The sequence below is a fragment of the Sus scrofa genome, chromosome 3 (genome assembly GCF_000003025.6).
Source record: "Sus scrofa isolate TJ Tabasco breed Duroc chromosome 3, Sscrofa11.1, whole genome shotgun sequence".
NCBI classification, from domain to species: domain Eukaryota; kingdom Metazoa; phylum Chordata; class Mammalia; order Artiodactyla; family Suidae; genus Sus; species Sus scrofa.
Genome location: NC_010445.4, coordinates 39,584,443 through 39,604,572, shown reverse-complemented (window position 1 = coordinate 39,604,572; position 20,130 = coordinate 39,584,443). Strand labels below are relative to the sequence as shown.

Below are 20,130 nucleotides of genomic sequence, written 5' to 3'. Positions count from 1 at the left end.
GTGACTGGCTCTTTGCTCCCTGGCTGGGGAGACCAGCTTTAGTCCCTGCACAGTGCTGAACGAGTGCACCTCTGCCCTGGGGAGACCAGTAACAAAGTAAGAGGGTACGGTGGGACACAAAGTACCAAACTGGGAAACAGTAACCAGTGGCAACAGAGACAGCTAAAAACCTCAGGGGTCCTGTGGAGTTTCCTGTCCTCTGGCCTCTGGGGAGCAGGCCCCAAGTTTGCTCTGCTCTACCAGCTGGTCTTACACCGCCCCTGCCCCTTCCACCCCCAGCTCCCAGGGCCTCATATCTCACTTGTGATCACGGCAGACATCTCCATCTCCTGCTCCAGACTGGCATGGAGCCTTGACAACACGGAGGCTCCTCTGTGTGTGCCCAGCTGCTGAGCACAGACCAACTACCCTGAAGGGGTTCCATGAGCCTAAGGGGTGGAGGGACAGGGCTGTGGCGAAGAGGGGATGAGAGCATTGACCCGGATTCCCCAGCTTTTCTAGGAAGAGCCACTTTCAAACACTGCTCCCAGGAGACTGCATTTCTTTCCTGGTCAGAATGTCTCATGAAAGAGGTGGGATGTGAGCTGGTTCCTGAAAGACTGGGTGGGTGGACACTGCCTAATACCTGAGTGAACGGACAGCTCAGCTGTGGCTGCGGCAGCCAGCAAGGCACTGTAAGCGTGCACGTCTGTTTTAGGAAGGTCTCCCAGGTGACTCCAGGAGACACTGGGGACTGACAGGGGTCAGTGTATCTAGTCCGAGCGAGAAGGTGAGCGCTCCCCTGGGATGGAGGAGGGGTCCAGGGTGAGCCACACTTCAAGGGAAGAAAGAGGCAAACGTGCTGGCTTGAGTCAATGAAGATTTCGAGCCCCAGGTCTTTGAATTACACTTTCTGCATCACGATCTACGCCAGCCGTGGCTGGGCCACCGAAACAGGGTCTCTTCGCCTGAAGCAACGGTGGGAAGCAGGGTGTGCGGCTTTCGGGCGCGGGCCGGAAAGGTCAGGAGCAGCCTCCGTGAGGTGCTGCCTGCGGGTGGGGTCGCCCGAGTTCTCACAAGCAGAAACCAGGTCCGGGTCCCAGCTGCGCCGTGCGGCGCCCTCCGCGAGACCCCGGGCTCTGCGGCGCGTCGGGTCCGCTCAGACTTTCACTGACAACCCACGGTGCGCCGTGGGCTCGGGTCGCTCGGACCTCTGCCAACAAGTCAGCAGCAAGGTCCAATCCCAGAACAGACAGGGCTCACAGGGTCGAGAGCGAGCTCCTCGGGGACCCCAGCCCGGGCCAGGGAGGCGGGGCGGCCGCGCACACTCCGCCAATCAACAGTCAGCGTTCGAATTCGCGTCCTGGTACGGCCAATCGCGGGCGCCTGGGGCCGTGGGGGCGGGGTAGGGGCGGGGCCTGGCGGAGCTGTGGCGCGCACCACCCCCCCGGGCCGGCCAATGGGAGTGCCGGGCGCGTTTGAAAACTCGGGCGGGCGGCGGGGCGGGTTTGCGCCTGCGTGGGGCGGTGCGCACTGGGCCCGCGGGCGGCGACGGCGGCGGCGGCGGCGACAGCGGCGAAGGCGACGGCAGCGACGGCTATGGGGAGCGGAGGGGGTGAGCGCGGGGCGCCGGGCGCGGGGCGCGGGCGGCGGCGGTGCGGCCTCGAGACTGAGCAGGTCCGGCCCGAGCCCTTCGGTCCGGGGTGCGCGTCGTCCAGACGGCACCCGCCCGGCGCGCGGTTTAAATGCCCAGCGGCGCCCTGCTCCGCGTGAAAGCCGCGCGCGGGGCCTGCCACCTGTCGAGGGCTGTAATCACCGCTAAAGTTTCAGTGGTGATTACCTTGGCTGTCCTAGAGCAAGGGAATGAAAAAAAATGGCAAAATCTGGGGGTTGGACGCCCTGCGTCTTCGTTTGGCGTTCGCAGCCCGTTAATTGCTGATGGCTTGAAGACCCAGTTTAGGAGCGAGGGGAACGGGCAGGAGGAAGTCCTGTGGAGGGAGTGGTGCAGGTGGGCGAGCAGCCGCCTCCCGGCGGGACGGACGGGACGGGACGGGACGGACGGGACTCGTAGGTGATGGGCTCCTCCTCCCTGAGAGCTTCTAGGTCGTCTGCTTAGAGTGAGGGAGTTGCTGGAGATGAAGTTGCAAGGACCCGCTGCGGGGACATCAGGCTCTGAGACTGGCTGGGCAGCTCTGAAATCCGCGGAGCTGGACTGGCCTGGTCTTCAAGTCCACCCTTAGCTTCTCTGCAGGGCAGACCCTCCTAGTTTGGAAACCAGACTGTTCAGGCCCGCGGATCCTATTAAAATTATGCACTTTGTCATGTGTGCAATAGAAGCAAAGAGATAGCAGGGGTGGGGTCTTTCCTGAGTGAAATGCCGGGTCATCCTTTTCCTCTTCCTGGTTGTCCTATGGGCTCTGGATCAGAAGTTACCCCAAAGCCCAGTTACCGGGTTACTACTCACCAGAGGTTTATGGAATGTTTGAATGAATGATGGTGGTCTTCTGTAACACTGCTGCTCTCGGTTTCTTAGTCTCTGTTTGGGACGGTAAATATGGCTGGTTCCTTTCCTGGGGCAGAGGACAGTAACTGTTGAATCACATTCTGATGTCACTTTTCACATCAGCACAACTCCTATCCAACACATCACTTAGACCATCGGATTGTTTTTCTTAAGTGATCCACTGCAGGTGTGCCAAGTGTTTCTGCTATCCTGCAAAGCGAAGAATAAGGAGGAGACCCCGAAATCTGTCCATCTTGAGTCTCCCTGAAGACGTGCTCTTTCACATCCTGAAATGGCTCTCCGTCGGTGACATCCTCGCCGTGCGAGCTGTAAGTTGTCAGAGGAAAATGGTGGGAGCCCTGGCACTGCTGATTATACCGTGAAGCCTTTGTGTCTTAAATGTCAGAACAAAACTTGGGCTGCACGTGAGGGCAGAGGAAACAGTGCTGATATTGGTGGTAGATGCTCGAGGTTGTTTCTGATTGCTGAAAGCTAACACGTAGGACAGGGTCTGAGGCTGCTCATTGCAGGGTTTGTTTTAACAGAGAAGTACTCTGTTAAGGCAGTAAAACTGGCATTCCTGTAATAAATAAAATAGTACTAAAAAGAAAACAGGAGTTCCCGTCCTGGTACAGTGGTTAACGAATCCAACAAGGAACCATGAGGTTGTGGGTCCGATCCCTGGCCTTGCTCAGTGGGTTAGGGATCCGACATTGCCGTGAGCTGTGGTGTAGGTCGCAGACAAGGCTTGGATCCCACGTTGCAGTGGCTGTGGTGCAGGCCGGTGGCTACAGCTCCAATTAAACCCCTAGCCTGGGAACTTCTATATGCCTCGGGAATCGGCCCTAGAAAAGGCAAAAAGACAAAAAAAATAATAATAAAATAAATAAAAAGAAAACAGTATCGTCTTGAAAGCAGATCCTGTGTAACATTCAGCACGGAAAGGGACTCTGGGAGTTCTTTTGCAGGTACTGGAACTGCAGCCTCACTTAGAATGTCTTAAGCAAAGGCGTACAGCAAATTAGTAGGGGGACACCAACAAGGAGCTGCTTCTCTGACTCCCATAGCTGCCTCCACTGTGTTCACCATGGGCGCTACATTTCCCATGGCAGGGGGGAAGGTTTGGCACTTAGAATGCTCATCTGGGCTCAGGGCCCCCGGCCTGGCGCTTGCTACAATGGCCCGTGGCAGAGGCTCCAGGTCCCACCTGAGGCTGCTGTCGTGTGTCTGGAGGTCAGCGGCGCCCCCAGTGACCTCCAGGCATCAGCTGTGCTCCCACGAGCAAGACCCCACGCAGAGGCGCTCCCAGCAGGTTTCTGCCATACCTGCTCCCCTTGGCACTTGGTTCCCTGATCCTTGCAGGCATCTGGCCTTGCAGAGCTGTCATCCCTTTCTCAGCCTGGGTGCTTAGTCCTCCTTCCAGGACCCCTGTTCCCACCTCTAGAGCCAATGAGAAACTTGTTTCTGGGCGCTTCTCTCTAGTCAAAGCCACTGTTCATGACTTTGATACTCAGAGGCTGGGGGCCTTTACTGCTAGGGTGGGGAGAGACAGGAGACCTTGTATCTGTCTACACCCTTCCTTCGAGGAACGGGGCCTCTGGGAGGCTCCCCCGATAATCCTCCACCCCCCCACACACACTTCTGCTCTTCTTCAGGTGCACTCCCACCTGAAGGACCTGGTGGACAGCCATGCCAGCGTGTGGGCGTGTGCCAGTTTCCAGGAGCTGTGGCCGTCTCCAAGGAACCTGAGGCTCTTTGAAAGGTACCTGCACCCCGAGAACAGGGTGGCTTTCGCCCTCTCTGGGCCGCCCAGGAATGGAATCGTTCCCAGGCCGATGGTCCACGTGGTGTTGCCCCCGCCCCGTCCATCCCCCGGGAGGGGCTGAGGGCTGGGGACCTCGGCCGTCGGGTCACACGACTGCCAGCCCAGTCACCGGTCATCCTCTCCCCCGGCACAGGCCTGACTCTCCTTAGTCACAGGGCCGCTTCCGGAGAGCTCACTCCGGCTGTGACCCAGCCCACGTGACTCAGATGCAGGTCATCTGCGTGTGGAGACGTTACTCAGCCATCTCCTGATCAGAACCGTGTGGTTTGACTCCCCTGGCATTATACTCCCTGGCTGATCCCACCCCGCCGGCTGGAGTTGGGGCCCACGGGACGCTGCCTCAGACGTGGTCCACCAGCCACTCAGTTTACCCAAGGGCACGAGCCAGCGGCTTTGATACAGTCACCGAGTTGTGCTGTCCTCAACAGTAATGTTAGGACGCTCTCATTACCCCCAGATGAAGCCCATGCCCTGTAGCAGCCGCTCCCCGTTTTCCTTATAACACCCCAGGCTCTGGGCACCCACTGGTCTGCTTTCGGTCTCTGTAGTGTCCTGTTCTGGGCATTTCCGTATGAGTGTCATCATACACCACGTGGCCGCCCGTGCCCGTCTTCTTTCCCTTAAGCATGTTCTCAGGGCGCCTCTGGGGGTGGCGAGGCTCGGGTCATGGATGTTTACCTCCACACCAGAGCTTTCTGCTAGAAAACAGGTATTGTCGTTTGAGGGGCTGTGGCGGAACAAAATCACGCAATGTCTTATGTTCTTCATGGTCTAGGGCTGCCGAAAAGGGGAATTTCGAAGCTGCTGTGAAGCTGGGCATCGCCTACCTCTATAACGAAGGCTGTGAGTCCCGGGGGCCGGCGGGGCGGGCGGGGTGTTTTAGAATGAGCACCAGCCCTGCCGGGTCAGCGCTTCAGTTGCTGTTGCTGCTGGGTCTCTCTGCCGCAGCTGGTGCCCAGAGGTGCCCCGCTCAGGGACCCCCTGGTGAACTTTGATCTTGTGTGGTGTTAGGGTTAGGTTTATTTTAACAAAACCTTCATTTCGATTGACAAAGAGGGACTCTGAGCAGAGACTCAGAATGGGGACTGTCCAGCCAAGCCAGCCTTTCCTGGCTGCCTGCCCTCTGCTCACCAGGCCTGGACCCTGGCTTCTCTCCTTGGCCGCAGCTCCTCTGTGGAACTTGGGGCAGTGGTCGGGTGTCAGTAACCCTGGTGGCCAAGGCCCCACGCAGGAAGCAAGTCCAAGCAGGTCGAAGCCAGCCTGGTGCCCAGGTCTTCACCCCCCAAGGGGCAGGCACTCCTTAAAAGAACCTTGTGCAGCCCTCTCGCCCGAGTCCTGCCTGTTTGCTTCGCACCCTAAGGAACAAGTCTGCAGCTCGTCCTGTCCCAGCTCCCAAAATGCATAAAGACTTGGGGTTAGCTGCCACTTTTCTGCTTCTGCAAAGACCTGGCGTCTCGCTGAGAGACCGCCCTGCGCGCAGCTGGCTGACAGGACGGTCGTGCCTGGAGGCGATGAGCAGTCCTGCTCCAGGCTCAGGAGCGCAGCGGTCCTCGGCCGCTCCCCCGCCACCCCGGCAGCTGGACCCGCATACTATCCGCCCCGCCCGTCTAGAGGGTGCAGGCCAGTGGTTGCTGGAATGTTCACAGCATTGTGCAGCCATCACCACGAATTCTGGAATATGCTCATTTCCCCAAAAAGAGCAGAGGGCTGGGCAGCAGCTCCCACAGGAGGGAGGGTGGGGCTGGGGCACCTCCATGGCCCCTCCTGGACCCCAGGATCCAGGCCACTGGGGGGCCCAGCCGGGGCACTTCACGCCCAGCGCACAGGAGAAGCAAGGCGCTCTCGCGCCGGCTCCTCTGTCCCAGAACGCCAGCGGCGTGGCAGCGGCTTAAGGCTCTGGACCCTCCCCTCCTCCCGAGACATCCGGGCTGTTCTGTTGTGTCTGCAGTGTCTGTGTCTGATGAGGCCCGAGCGGAAGTGAACGGCCTGAAGGCCTCCCGCTTCTTCAGTCTTGCCGAGCGACTGAACGCGGGTGGCGCGCCCTTCATCTGGCTCTTCATCCGCCCGCCTTGGTCGGTGTCCGGAAGCTGCTGCAAGGCCGTGGTGCACGAGAGCCTCAGGGCGGAGTGCCAGCTGCAGAAAGTGAGTCGGGGGGCACGGGGTCCCGGGTCCCAGGAGGTGAGAAGACCTGAGGGGAGAGGCTGGTGCCCAGGTCATGTCGGAGACCGAGGGCCGTGGAGGCGCAGAAACGAGCACGGATGTGGGAGCATCTGGAAACCACAGCAGCGGGGGAAGGCCTCCCAGCCAGGGTCGGGGGCATTGGGTGATGGGCTGGTCTGCAGCTGGACTGACTGCTGGAAAGGCGGGACTGGGGCTCCGGGCAGCAGTGGGCCAAAGCCTGGGATCAGGGAGCGGCCATCTGTGCGGAGGGGCTGGGCGGGGAGCCCAAGGATCCACAGGCGGAGGGCAGCCCTCTGGAAGTTGTCTCCGCCGACCTCACACTCCCGTCTCCTTTCAGGCTCACAGGGCGTCTATACTGCACTGCCTCGGGAGAGTCCTGAGCCTCTTCGAGGTGAGTCTGGTCGTCCATCCCACTGGGGCCTGTGTCGTTTGGCGTCCTGGCTGGGCGAGCACGCAGAGCGCGACGGCCCTGTGCTCCTGTGCCGCTCGCAAGTACTGAGGACCAGGGAGCATGTGAGAGGCGGCAGAAGGGGCCTCCAGGGTTCAGGGCCAAGGCAAGCTCTGGCTGTGGGCCTGAGCTCTGCCTGTGGGGCTGAGCCGTGCAGGACCCCAGGCCTGTTTGTTTCACGCTCTGCTGTTGGTGGGTCCCCCACCCCTCACACGGACCTCTCAGCCCTTGAGAAAGCTTAGCGAGCCTTGTGATTACGGAACCCCACCTCTGCAGCCTGGCCTGGTGGTGGCTTCTGGTGACAGGTGCTCTGAGAGCAGCGGGGGACGGTGAGCAAGCAAGGAGCTGGAGGGGCCTTGAGAAGCGCCCCTGTCGCAGTCTGGGGAGGAGGGCTGAACTCCAGCTCTAGGCGGCGGGACCCAGGGCCGAGCTCCAGGCACACGGGTCGCCAAGTCGAGCATCCTCAGAGAAGTTGTTGCTACTCCAGGGCAGGCAACTCATTTTACTGCAGGTGAGGGCAGTATGTGGGGTCACTTAGAGGTGCTTATTCCAGGATGAAGAGAAACAGAACCAGGCCCGGGACCTGTTTGAAGAGTCTGCCCATCAGGGGTGTTTGACCAGCTCGTACCTCCTCTGGGAAAGTGACAGAAGGATGGATGTGAGTGGGCCCAGGTCTGGGGAGAGGGTGACTGGTGTTGGCCAGAGGCACAGCCTCCAGATTAGCCCTTGGACGGGGTTCTGTCAGTGCGGGGGTCCCTCCTGGGGCCCCAGGAGCTGCTGGTCATTGGGCCGCTCTCAGCACTGCCCCAAAGACAACCACCGCCACCTGGGGGATAAAGGGCTGGGAAGAAGGCCCTGCTGGGGACCCTCCGGAGGCAGCGGGGAGGGGGAGCAGTTGAGAACCCCAAGAGTGGGTTCTGAGTTTCTGCAGAGATACGACTGCATGAAGATATGGTGACTTTCTCCTGTTGACAGATGTCGGATCCTGGGCGATGCCTCCACAACTTCCGGAAACTCAGGGACTTCGCTGCCAAAGGCTGCTGGGAAGCACAGGTGAGCCGAGAGCCGGCCTTTGTCCTTATTCTTCCTCCCGAGGGGCCCAGGGGGGGCAAGAGTGCCGGGCTCCCACCCAGGAGGCAGGGAGAGCGGCCCAGGGCCTGGACCTGAGCCGAAGGGAATGGGGCCCTGGGGTGAGTAGGGAGGAGAGCCAGGGGTGCTGTCTCCACCTCCGCCAGTGCACCTGAGCCAGCCGGCCGCTTCATGTCCAGGGGCTGCGGACTACCTCGCTGTCCCAATTTACACCCCTCCCTAAAGGTGGCCTGTGGGTAAAGCATCTTGGCAGCAGAGCTTGAGGCTCCTAGCAGTGGCCGTGTGGAATGCTGGCCTCTTACCTGGCCTACGCACTGGGGGGTCCAGTGTTGAAGCCAGGGCATCAGGGATTTGTACCTGCTGTTCTCCCTGTGTAGCTGGAAAGAAGTCATTATCTCGAGACAAATCAGAGAAAACCCCCTCAGCCAAATGGGGAAGCTCTTTCTGTCACCCCAGCAACGAGCTGGGTGGTTGAGAATCATCTGCCCTCAAAAGCCAGGGAAAAAGATCACAAAGGGGCAGGGCCCAGCCCACCATCCCAGACGCTGTCATGTTTATGTCCTAAAAGGCGCTTGGGAACTTCCCCTTGTGGCTCAGCAGGTTAAGAACCCAACTAGTATCCATGAGGATGTGGGTTCAATCCCTGGCCTCGCTCAGTGGGTTAAGGATCCAGCATTGCCGTGGCTGTGGCACAGGCCAGCAGCTGCAGCTTGGATTCAACCCCTAGCCCAGAACTTCCATATGCTGCAGGGGTGGCCCTGAAAAGAAAAGAAAAAAAAAAAGACAAAAAGGCCCTCAGCAGGTTTATCAGAACTACAACAGACAGTGTGATTCTGGTTCAAGCTGAAGCTAATCAGTAAGATTAGCACAGCCCCAGAGAGGTTCACGGGGCCTGGGTATATGCAGGAAAGAGGAGTGCTTTTGTGGCACAGAGGGTTCAGGATCCGGTGTTGGCCCTGCAGAGGCCGGATCACGCTGTGGCACAGGTCCAGTCCCACATGCTGTGGCCATAGTCAGAAAGGAAAGGGGAAAAAAAAAAAAAAAGCAAGAAATAAGACAAGCAGTGAAAACACAGGGCAGGTTTGAGCTCACTGCGCGTTGAAAGGGCGCACAGATAAAGGGGCCAGGGCTGTCCACACGAGCAGATTGTATACACGCCCTGCTTCTGAGGGGACAGCAGCACTTCTGGCCACACACGTTCTTCGCAAGAGCGGTCTCTGCCAGCAGGGAGGAGATGCGCGGGTTCCTGGTAGTGGGCATGCGGACCAGCCCAGGCCTCCCAGCAAGCGCTGGGCACGCGTGGCGCCTGTGGGTTGTCCGTGTGAGCGGAAGGTGCATGAAGCTGCACAGAGGTGACCCTCGAGATGACAAACCAGCAGGCTCCTCGAGCCAGGTCATTCAAGCCACCAGCCAGTTCTCAGCCACTGTGTTAGGGGGCCTCCCCTGGAGCAGCTACTTGGACTAGTTGGGGGTGGGGTGGGGGCGAGCAGAAACAAGCTTCGTTTCTAGAACATGCTGCCGGAGCCTGGCATGGACCGAGGCGCTGGGCCAGGCAGGAAGGGCCTGACAGCCCACCGTACAGCTGTTGTTCTGTCACGTGCCAGATTCTCAGTGTTCTGTCACGTGCCAGATTCTTCCCAAAAGAATTTAAGATCTTAGCCCTCCTGGGTCCTGAAGGCTGAGAAGGTACAGGTGGGCCAGTGTGTTTCCCGGCGGAATCCTTGCCTTTGGGAAGAGGACCCTCAGAAGCCCCCTGCTTCCTGCTCCCTCTGCAGCTCTCTTTAGCCAAAGCCTGTGCGAATGGAAACCAGCTGGGACTTGAGGCGAAAGCCTCCAGCGAGATTGTGAGCCAGCTGTTCCAGGCCTCCCGCGCCGTCAGCAAGCAGAGGGTCTTCTCCGTGCAGAAGGGACTCAACGACACCATGAGGTGAGCCTCTGCCGGGCAGGCGGCGCCCCAGCCAGGCGGGAGGAGGGCTCGTCCGTGGGTTCAGCGGCGCCTCTGGCCGGGCCCCCGCGTCCCCAGCCCCTCTGGGACTTGGGCGCGCTGCAAGTTGTCTAAGACCAGCAATGCCGGTTTCCTCCCGCAGACAGGTCTGCTCTCACCGGTTCCCTTTTTAAGCCTCAGAGTGTTTTAAGCCACTTTAAATATCTTTCTAAAACGATGCCCCCAAATCACCTTTCCTTTCTGAGCATCCGCGTCTGGGTGGGGAGGGGTGGGGGGCAGCTGCCACGTGCCTGCAGCCTCCGGACCCCCGACAATCGCCGTCTTCCTGCAGCTGTTTTCCTCCGAGGTTTGGAATAACACTCAGCCGCAGAACATGTGGGAGAGTAAAACAAAATGTGAATACGTCTTGACGTTGACGCCAGAGCTGTCAAATGCCTTTTCGATTCTTAACGGGCAGCTCTGGCTGGACCGCTGCAGGCAGTGCCCAGCACGTGGCACGCTCCCTCCCCTGCAGAGGCTCGAGCTCTTCCACACAGCAGGGTGCGCGGCGGCCTTTGCTCCCACGTTAAATGCCCTTGGGTCCTGTACCTGCACTGATGGCACTGCCGCCCTGGGCCCTCCCTGCTGTTCCCTTTCTCTTGGAAGGAACGTGCTTATGGCACTTTGTGTTCTCTCAGTCCAGAATGAGTGCCAGCATGTCCTCCCGTGTCTGGAACCCCAGTCAAAACTGATGCATTGTAGAAATGCAGAATCTGGGATGCAAGAAACTGTACTGATGGCCTCCTCATCTTTTTTGCTTTTTTTTTTTTTAGGGCCACACCCGCAGCATATGGAGGTTCCCAGGTGAGGGGTCACATTGGAGCTACAGCTGATGGCCTACACGCCACAGCAATGCCAGATCTGAGCCGCGTCTGTGACCCACACCACAGCTCACGGCAACGCCGGATCCTTACCCCACTGAGCAAGGCCAGGGATAGAACCTGCAACCTCATGGTTCTTAGTTGGATTTGTTAACCACTGAGCCATGACAGGAACTCCGGTTTAACCATTTTAAAGGGTACAGTTCAGTTGCACTGTGTTTAGAAGTCAGGTCGCTGCGGTTGTCAGGTGTGTCTGTGCAGGGCAGCTTCCACCGTCCCCAGCAGTGGCCAGTGAAAACCTCCAGTGCCTGACCTGGTGCTGCCCTCCTCCCGCCTCTCCCCTTCTTTCCACCGCCTTCCTCCCCTCCCATGCCCTCCCCTCGCCCGCTCAGCCCCGGCGGGTGCTCCTCCTTCCCTCTGCTTTTGTTAGGGCTGACGCCGCCCTGGCCCTCCTGTCTGTGCAGAATCCCTCGCTGTCACCGTCCCCCTCTCTCGCTTCTCTTCTCTCCATCTCCTTTGCTCAAAAAAATGTTGGCCGTGGTCAGGCATCCATGCCATTGCCCGCGCTGTGCCATGCGACCTCTGTGTTGCTGGGCCAGCTTTTTGCCCTGGCAAGGAGGGACCCTGTGCCTGTTGTCTCTGTGGGCCCGGGTCCTCTGGCAGGGTTGCTGGGAGACTGGGAACTCCAGCACCTGTTCTCAGCGCGTCCTGCTTCAGCTGCTTTCCGGGCTCTTTGCTCCACTGCAGGGGCTGTGATACGCTCCCGGGTGAGCTGCTCCTCGGGGAGAAGAGGGCTTTGTGGGAGGGCGGCAAACGTCAGCTGACGCTTCTCCTGTCCTGCGACCTGGCCCCAGCTCTAGAGTGGACCCGCTTTGCCCCCGTCCAGGGCTCCTCCAGTGCCTGGGCCCTGGTGTGGGAGAGTCGGGGCACACGTGTGCAGCCCCCCTGCCTCCCAGGGACAAGCCCCTGAGGACAGGTGCCTGGGTAAACCCAGGACGCCAGAAGGGCCTGCTCCCCTGGGGGCGGCTGGGCCGGGCGGGCTGGGCGGTGGCGGGCGCGAGTGCAGGCCCGGGCTCTCAGGGCCAGTGCGCTTCCCGCAGGTACATTCTGATCGACTGGCTCGTCGAGGTGGCCACTATGAAGGACTTCTCGAGCCTGTGCCTTCACCTGACCGTGGAGTGCGTGGACCGCTACCTGCGGCGGCGGCTGGTGCCCCGGTACCGGCTCCAGCTGCTGGGCATCGCCTGCATGGTCATCTGTACCCGGTGAGAAGCCCCCGCAGACGGTACCCAGCGTGCTGGCCCCGCCCCATTGACAGGCTGGGCTTTTCAGCACCTCGTTAACGAAGGGCTGCCCACGGTGGGTGGTCCTCCCCACGGGGCGCAGGGCTGACCCTGGGTGTCTGGGCAGCAGCTCATCTCAGGACCCAGAACACAGCCCCCCTGGGCAGGCTCAGGCTGGATCCTGCTTCTGACCCCTGAGAGCAGCACAGCCCTGAGGGAGGCTCACAGCCGGCTGCCCTTGCTGGTCAAGTTCTCGGCTCTATCCAGAGACCTGCATTTAGTGGGCCTCATGTCCCCCCACTCTCGGCTCCCCATAGGCCCCCTCCAACCATATGGGCAGGATGCACCCTCCTCCAGAGACAGCCTGTACCTGTGGCAGCTCGGACTTTTCAAACCAGACATCCTAAGTTTGACCTAACTCTATCTTCCTTTGGAGTTCCTGTCGCAGCTCAGTGGTTAACAAACCCAACTAGCATCCATGAGGACTTGGGTTCGATTCCTGGCTTTGCTTAGTGGGTTAAGGATCCCGCGTTGCCATGAGCTGTGGTGTAGGTTGCAGACGTGGCTTAGATCTGGCGTGGCTGTGGCTGTGGTGTAGGCTGGCGGCCGTAGCTCCAATTCGACCCCTAGCCTGGGAACCTCCATATGCCGCAGGTGCAGCCTTAAAAAGACAAAAGACCAAAACCAAAACAAAAAACTCTACCTTCCTTTAACTAAATACCTTCCCTCAGTTTTGCCTTTGGAAGCCATGTGGATGGCAGGGCCCACTGTGCATTTTGCATTTTCTTGTTTTCCTAAACCAGACCTCACCTGCATCTCCCCTGCACAGGGCTTTCCCGACCACACCGTGATCTGTGAGGCTCGGGGGGTGAGGAGCAGACTCACCGCACACGGTGGTAGAAACTGAGGAGCTGGGTGTGTCTCACCCAGTGACCCAGAGGCCTGGGTCGCTGGGACACTCCTTGTGTTTCTTGAGGTCATGAAGGAGCCCCGGTTCCTGTCTCGCTCCCTGCTACCTGTCACGACCACCTCTGCAGCGAGCTCAGCCATGTGGCCACAACGGGAACTGGAAAATGTGGCCTCTGGATGGCCGTGTGTCCGCAGGCAGAGGGAACGCGGGCTCAGGGTCAGTGAGCAGATTGCCACACGCTGTCCAGTGCCTCCTGCGGTGCTCTGGGAACCCAGGGTTCCAGGGCTTATCGCCAGAGGGGCTGAACAGATGGGTCCTCAGCCTCCTTGCATCCACACGGCGTGCTCCTGTCCTTGCAGTCAGGGGCCGAGGCACCGGACCAGACGGGCTGGCAGTGAGATGAGAACTGCTTAAAAAGGCTCTTAGGAGGCTAACGTGCCCCCACATCCATCCACACCCAGAGCACCCCTGCCGCTGCTCCGAGTGCAGGGCGCCCGCCCGCCCCCCTCAGCACCTGCAGATACTCCGGCTCCTGTCCTCTCTCTTGGCTAAGCCAGTCGCAACCGTGGGAGCTGCAGAGTCCCCGTGACAGCAGCCGAGGGCTTGGCCCGGTCCGCCCTCGCTGGGCCGCCGTGTTCCCTGACAGTTGGCACTGCTGCAGAGGAGAGAACAGGGTGACCACCTGCCTGAGCCAGTCACATCCCGGTGGCCGGGCCCGTGCTGCCTACTGACCTTCAGACCGCCTCGGGCTCTGCTTCTCCCGGCTCCCCTGCCCTCTGGCTTGAAGCGGCTGATGCTCTCGCCACAGGAGCCGGCGCAAGGCAGGGCCAGCCCTCACCCCTCAGGTCCCTGAGGACGGACGGTCACATCACTCGTGGGTGCGTTTCACAGAAACGCCTGCGAGCCCCGCGGTTCCTGCGGCCTTTGGAGGTCCCCTCAGTGGCCCCCCCAGTCGCTCAAGCCCAAAGTGACCGCCCCACAGGGAGGGGTGGGCTCCGCGCTCAGACCCCTTCTCGACCCTGCAGGTTCATCAGCAGAGAGATCCTGACCATCCGCGAGGCCGTGTGGCTCACGGACAACACCTACAAGTACGAGGACTTGGTGAGGATGATGGGAGAGGTCGTCTCGGCCCTGGAGGGGAGGATCCGGGTAAGAGGCCGCCTGCGCTTCCCTCCTGCATCCAAGTCGGGGTCCCGGGGCGGGGCAGGGGGCAGCACGGGGCGGGGTGGGGGTGGTGTGCGCGGGGCCAGCCTGACGCTCTGCTGGCCACGCCGGGGGTGCTTCGCAGCACAGCCTCCCCGCTGGGTGGGTGGGGGCCCTCGGCGTGCTGAGGCCCCATGTCCGCCCCTCCATTCCGGCCAGGTCCCCACCGTGGTCGATTACAAGGATGTCCTGCTGACGCTGGTCCCCATGGCACCGAGAACCCAGCACCTTTGCAGCTTCCTCTGCGAGCTCTCCCTGCTGCACACCAGCCTGGCTGCCTACGCCCCGGCCCTCCTGGCCACAGCTGCCCTGCTCCTGGCGAGGCTGACGCATGGGCAGAGTAAGGAGCCGGTCCTTGCGGCCAGAGCCTGGGCTGGGCCAGAGGTCTGGGGGATGGGGGCAGTCGGGAGACGGTGCTCCAATTCTAGAAGGTGGAGGGAGAAGTCCTGCATACAAGTCCTGGGAACCCTGTGACAGCCGGCAGGGCCATGGGGCATAAGCGGGCCTCCGGCAGCACCCCCCCCATGCTTTCGTCCCCAGCACAGCCCTGGACCACGCGGTTACGGGACCTCACTGGGTTCTCCTGTGAAGACCTCATACCCTGTGTCTTAAGCCTCCATCAGAAGTGGTGAGTAGGGAAGTGAGTCGCCCCCCCAGCACAGGGGCCGCTCTCAGGTGACGGCCGTCCGGGTGCAGACCTTCCCTGGCCTCTCAACCTGTCCCGCGGTGGCAGTTCAGGAACCCTGGCTGCTCTACTCATTCCGCACGTTGCACGTCATTAACGCTGATGTGCAAGGCCCAGACCTACCTCCCCCATGGCCCTGTGGACCGGAGGTTATTTTGGCGCAGAGAGCAGCCCACCGAGCACACGCTGGCCCTTCCCTCCCGCCTCAGACAAAATGCGGCCTTTTGCAGCTGGCCTGTCACCCGCGTGGCCATGTCCACTCTGCTACCGGCTGCTGTGCTCACTCATCCGTGCTGATGGAACTGGCAGCTTCCCACCTCCCGGCTGCTGGGGGGACGCCGCTGGGAAGTTCATGTCCCAGAGTGAAGCAGTGCTGGCTTCACTCCCATCGCTGGGCTGGTTTTGTTTTGTTTTTTGTTTTTTAGGGCTACACCCTCAGCATATGGAGGTTCCCAGGCTAGGGGTCTGATCAGAGCTGTAGCCACTGCCTACACCACAGCCACAGCAACACCAGATCCGAGCCGCATCTGTGACCTACACCACAGCTCACGGCAATGCTGGATCCTTAACCCACTGAGCGAGGCCAGGGATCAAACCTGTGTCCTCATGGATGCTAGTCAGCTTCATTTCCGCTGTGCCACGATGGGAACTCCCTGGGCTGTTTTTGGATGTGTCTTGTCCACTCTCGCTTGAGTCAGCAGAGGCTAAACTCAAGGGCCTCCTGGGGCGGAGTGGCAGTGTCCCCCGCCTGCTGTCCCTCACGGGTTCCTCTGTCTGCAGCTTCCACAACGACGCCCCCAAGGACTACAGGCAGGTCTCTCTTACGGCCGTGAAGCAGCGATTCGAGGACAAGCGCTACGAGGAGATCAGCCAGGAGGAGGTGGGCTGGCGGCACCTGGGCGCTGGGTGGGGACGGGCCTTCCCTGGGGCCTCGCGCTCCCTGACCCTGCTCCCACTCAGGTGCTGAGCTACGGGCAGCTGTGTGCAGCTCTGGGCGTGAAGCAGGAGAGCCCAGAGCCCGCGTCCTTCCTCAGCACCGGGGAGCTTCCCGCCTTCCTCAGCTCTCCTTCTGGAAGGAGAACCAAGCGGTGAGTGGGCCCCTCGGAGCTGGCAGCGGGGAGAGGGCGGGTCCGTGCCAGCGGGCGCTGGGGGTCCACCCAGACCTCGGCCGTGGCCCCCCGCTCTAGCCTGGCCACCTTGGAGGGGAAGAGGTCCTGGGCCCAGGTTGAGCCCCTCACGCTCTGGCCCTGGTCTTGGCCGCTCTGCTCCCCCAGGTGGCATCCTGCCCAGAGCTCCAGCCACATTCTAATCTGGGGCCTCCGCACGTCCCCGCCCCCGCCCCCGCCTCTCCCATCTCTTGTCCCAGCCGTGTGCCCTGCCTGGGAGAGGCTCCCCTTCCACATCACCCCCCTCTGCTAACCCTACCAAGTCCACGGGAGCTCACAGCACACGAGCAGGGCGGGCAGGGCCAAGAATCAGCCTTGGCCTCCCAGCCCGGGCCCCTGTGACCAGGCTTCCGGCCCTCACTTCTCGCAGGAAGCGGGAGAATAGCCTCCAGGAGGACAGGGGCAGCTTCGTCACCACGCCCACCGCCGAGCTGTCCAGCCAGGAGGAGGCGCTGCTGGGCAGTTTCCTGGACTGGAGCCTGGACCACTGCTCCGGCTACGAGGGCGACCAGGAGAGTGAGGGCGAGAAGGAGGGCGACGGTGAGCGCCGGGGCCATGTTCCCCACGGGGACAGCGGGCAGGAGGGCGGTCTGCGCAAGGGCTCGGGGAGACGTGAGAGAGCAGGGCCCTGGGACACAGCCACTGGGAGGAGCGGATGCGGGCTCCCCCCTGTGCCTGGCCTGCTGGGGCTGCGGCGACGGCGGGGCCTCCCCAGGGCACCGGGAGGGCAGTTCGCTGTGTGAGAGGTGCTCCCAGGCGGCCCAGTTCGAGGCAGTTTCTGCTGGTTTTCCGGTCGCTTACTTTCGGGTCCCCTCGGGATTCAGTGCACTGTCAGACGGGCGAGAGTGTGGTCCGTCCCTACCGGCCCCCGCATCACACCGGGTATCACCCCAAGCTTAAAGGAGACGCTTCACCCTCAGTTTCCCACCCAGAGGCAAGGTGACTGTCCAGCAAGGTTCAGGTCCCGACCGGGCAGGGGCCACCCCAATGCTTGGGCTGTGGCCTGACCTCTCCCCCGACACCTCCTCCAGTGACGGCTCCCAGCGGTGTCCTGGATGTCACTGTGGTCTGCCTGAACCCAGAACAGCACTGCTGCCAGGAGTCCAGCGACGAGGAGGCCTGCCCAGAGGACAGGGGGCGCTGGGACGCGCACGCCGCGGTGCCAGGCACGCAGACGCACACGCCGCGGGCCCCGGGCCCCGCGCTCCCCCCCTGCAGCAGGCGGGGGCCGGGCAAGGACGGCACGACCTCGGGGTACTCCTCCGTCAGCAGCGCGAGTCCCACGAACTCCCCGGATGGCTCGGGGGCCCCTCCGCAGCCTACCTCAGCGCTGTCCCTGGGCCGCGACTTGAACACGAGGTCCTGCCCCCATCCCTCCAGGAAGTCATGTTTACAGTGCCGCCCCCCAAGCCCCCCGGAGAGCGGTGTTCCCCAGCACCAGGGGAAGAGGAAAAACCTGTCCCCCCACAGTGAGGAGGAGGAGGACATGAACTTGGGCTTTTTGAAGCTGTGAGTGTGTCGGAGCGTTTGCTGCAGTGAATGTTTGCTGAGGGAGGGGGCCCTGGAGACGGATCCCCAGAGACCCCCTGGTGGTGGTCACACAGGGAGCCAGAAAGAGAACCAGGGGCCATAAGGGTGTTTCTCCAGGGCAGTCAGTCCATTGCCAGCCCTCAGGATGTCTCCATCACAACAGAAACTCACACCCTTCTCTTGGCAAAGTTTAGCCTCGAAGCAGCCATGCCCTCATGTGTGAAGCTTGTCTCTGTGCCACCCTGTGTCTGTCCTGCTTTCTCTGGAAGGCTTCAGCCCATGTCCTGATCTTCCAGCCCCCCTGAGCCCCACGCATGCCGAGAGCCCACAGCTGTCACGACAGGAACATGTGGGACCCAGGTGTCCTAGCACAGCTGTCCCCCTTCCCACATGGGTCAGCTTTGGGTTCAGGAGAGCCAACTGCTCTGAGCGCACCCCGCCCCCCGTGCCCACGCCCGCGCCTGCCTGCCCTGGGCACCTGCTTGTTCCTGTCCTCCCTGGGTGGTGAGTTTTCCGGTGTGGGAGCTCTGGGCCTGGATGTCTTGGTCACAGGCTCCCTCCCTCCCACATTCTCAGCTCATCTTGGAAATCTGCCCTCCTCCTGCCATGGTCTGTCCACGCTAATGGTGTCTGTAAGAACATCCCTCTGCACTGAATTTCTGGGCTGTTTTCTTCCCTTTCTTTATTTTCATCCTTCATTTCTCTAAGAGAAAAATTAAAAATAGAAGGTTTTAAATTTTTAAAAGTTCTCTACATTGTTTAGGTTCAACTAAAAGAAAATTTGATTCGTATCCCTCAGCGTTATCCTGGCGTTCTTTATGCAAAACGAATTTTCCCAGAGAGGTTAACCAGGAAAAAATTGCCATTCGCAGCACCTGAGGTGACCAAGAGGCTGCAGAGCTGGGCCAGGGCGGCTCTGCTGTGGGCTCCTGAGAATACTGACAGCAGAGACTCAGGAACCGACTGAGACTAAACTCGACCTTTCTTCCCGGTTGGGTTGACCACTGACACCCTCATCCTGCTGGTAGCTTTTCTTTCCTCTGGATTTGTGAGAACCGCTTGTCCAGGAGTGTCCCCCAAATGCTCTTAAACTAAAATTACAGGGACAGGGAGGTGCTGACTCAGCAAGGCTTCTCTGCGTGCTTGTGTGTGTGCCGAGGTGGGAGCTGTCTTTTCGCTACTGTAAGAGGATTGGGCTGGGTGTGGTGGAGGAAGGGAACCCCAGCATTGGGATTGCAGACCTCCCTGTGGACTGTGTGCCCCTCAACATGTGCAAGCCTCCGTTTTCCTCATCTGTAAGATGGGGCAATAGTACCTACCTCACAGGGGTGTTGTGAGGATTAAATGTGACGGGGATAGAGGCAGTCGAGTGATGTGCCTGTCTGAACTGCCTTGTTCTCTTCCCAAAATTCAGAAGTTCCCTGTTTTCTCCCGGCCTGCACTTGGGGAAGAAACGACTCCAGTGGGAACTTAAGACCACCTGAGTGTGGGCTGGGGTCTCCCTGTGGTCTCCTCACTGCTGGCTGAAGCCCTCTCTCCTCCCACCACCTCACAGAGGAGCTCCTGTTAGGAGGGGGTGCTGTCAGCAAACCCCTCCCAATGGGAAGGGTTATCCCTCAGCGTGGGCCCTGTGATGGAGGGGCCCGCCCTAAGGGCAGTCCCAGGGCTGCCTGGCTCCCTCGACTCCCCTCTTTCGTGTCTCTGTGCTCTATGCTGCGGCCCATATCAGACCTGTGGAACTGACACCTTCACCTTTAAACAGCATCCCCAGGTGTGTCAGCCCTCCTGCCATCCCCTGAGGTTTCTTGGTCCCTGTGAAGTTGGCATTCATCTTTTTTTCTTGTTACCTCCAATTACACTGGACCTGCTGACTGCATCACTCCTCCCAGCCAGCATCTGTCCCCACAATCCCCCTCCCCAGATGTCTTCTGAGTCTCTAAAGGCCTGCTCCCTGGTGCCACAGACACTGCCTCTGTGACGGCAGGCTCTGCTGTCTCTTCACCTCTCTGGGCTCCAGCTCCCCCTCCCCTGTCCTTGTCCATACACACCTGCCCCACCTTGGACCATCTTGCTCAGGCCCCTTGCCCCATGGGCCACGTTTTTGGCTCCTGGGCTTCATCTTCCGCCCAGGTACCTACCGTTGCCTCCCCTGGATGTCATCACCTGGCCAGCATGTCCAAAAGTGGACACTCCCTCCTCCCTTGTCCCTGCGCTCAACACACATCCTCACCTCCAGTGACTGCAGTAAATACCTATTGAACGACCTTTGTGCCTTTCCCTGTGCCAAGCGGCCAGGGGTCAGCAAGGCAGCAAGACCCTGCTTTAATGCGCCTCCAATACAAAGACGAAGCCAAAAAATTGCGCGAACACAGGTGCAACCATCTACCCAGTTAGCCAACCCAGAGGCCTGCGCATCACTCAAGGTCCTCACCCGAGCTCGCTCCGCATCCCGGGTGCCAGGCTCGGAGCCAGAGTCATCGCTCGGGCCTCTGTAGGGGCGGGGGGCGCGGGTCCTGAGCTCTG

At 60.6% G+C, this 20,130-nt stretch overlaps 1 protein-coding gene and 1 long non-coding RNA gene across 3 annotated transcripts; one reads left to right on the top strand and one right to left on the bottom strand.

The window, feature by feature from the left end:
- CCNF (cyclin F) lies at nucleotides 1,485–18,976 on the top strand. Of its 2 annotated transcripts, none has more exons than XM_003124740.6 (17): nucleotides 1,485–1,594; nucleotides 2,657–2,811; nucleotides 4,138–4,244; nucleotides 5,083–5,150; nucleotides 6,256–6,449; nucleotides 6,826–6,879; nucleotides 7,490–7,594; nucleotides 7,912–7,989; nucleotides 9,801–9,952; nucleotides 11,931–12,095; nucleotides 14,049–14,172; nucleotides 14,386–14,566; nucleotides 14,767–14,854; nucleotides 15,692–15,791; nucleotides 15,872–15,999; nucleotides 16,448–16,617; nucleotides 17,109–18,976. In XM_003124740.6, exons 1-17 carry the CDS (start codon nucleotides 1,579–1,581, stop codon nucleotides 17,588–17,590), a joined length of 2,367 nt encoding a protein of 788 aa, XP_003124788.3. In that variant the 5' UTR covers nucleotides 1,485–1,578; the 3' UTR covers nucleotides 17,591–18,976. The 2 variants fall into 2 exon arrangements, with proteins under 2 accessions (XP_003124788.3, XP_013843298.1); XM_013987844.2 differs by having other exon boundaries at nucleotides 1,498–1,594; nucleotides 14,049–14,124.
- On the bottom strand, nucleotides 12,691–20,125 carry LOC110259944. Its single transcript, XR_002342441.1, has 3 exons — nucleotides 20,039–20,125; nucleotides 13,538–13,872; nucleotides 12,691–13,411 (listed from the first exon to the last, which is right to left on the bottom strand). It is a non-coding gene; the product is annotated as an uncharacterized LOC110259944 (long non-coding RNA).

Bases quoted from the DNA above. Each gene is read 5' to 3' on its own strand.
- CCNF (XM_003124740.6), top strand. The intron at 15,792-15,871 runs GTGGGCTGGCGG...GCTCCCACTCAG, and splicing joins AGGAGATCAGCCAGGAGGAG to GTGCTGAGCTACGGGCAGCT. The intron at 16,618-17,108 runs GTGAGCGCCGGG...CACCTCCTCCAG, and splicing joins GGGCGAGAAGGAGGGCGACG to TGACGGCTCCCAGCGGTGTC.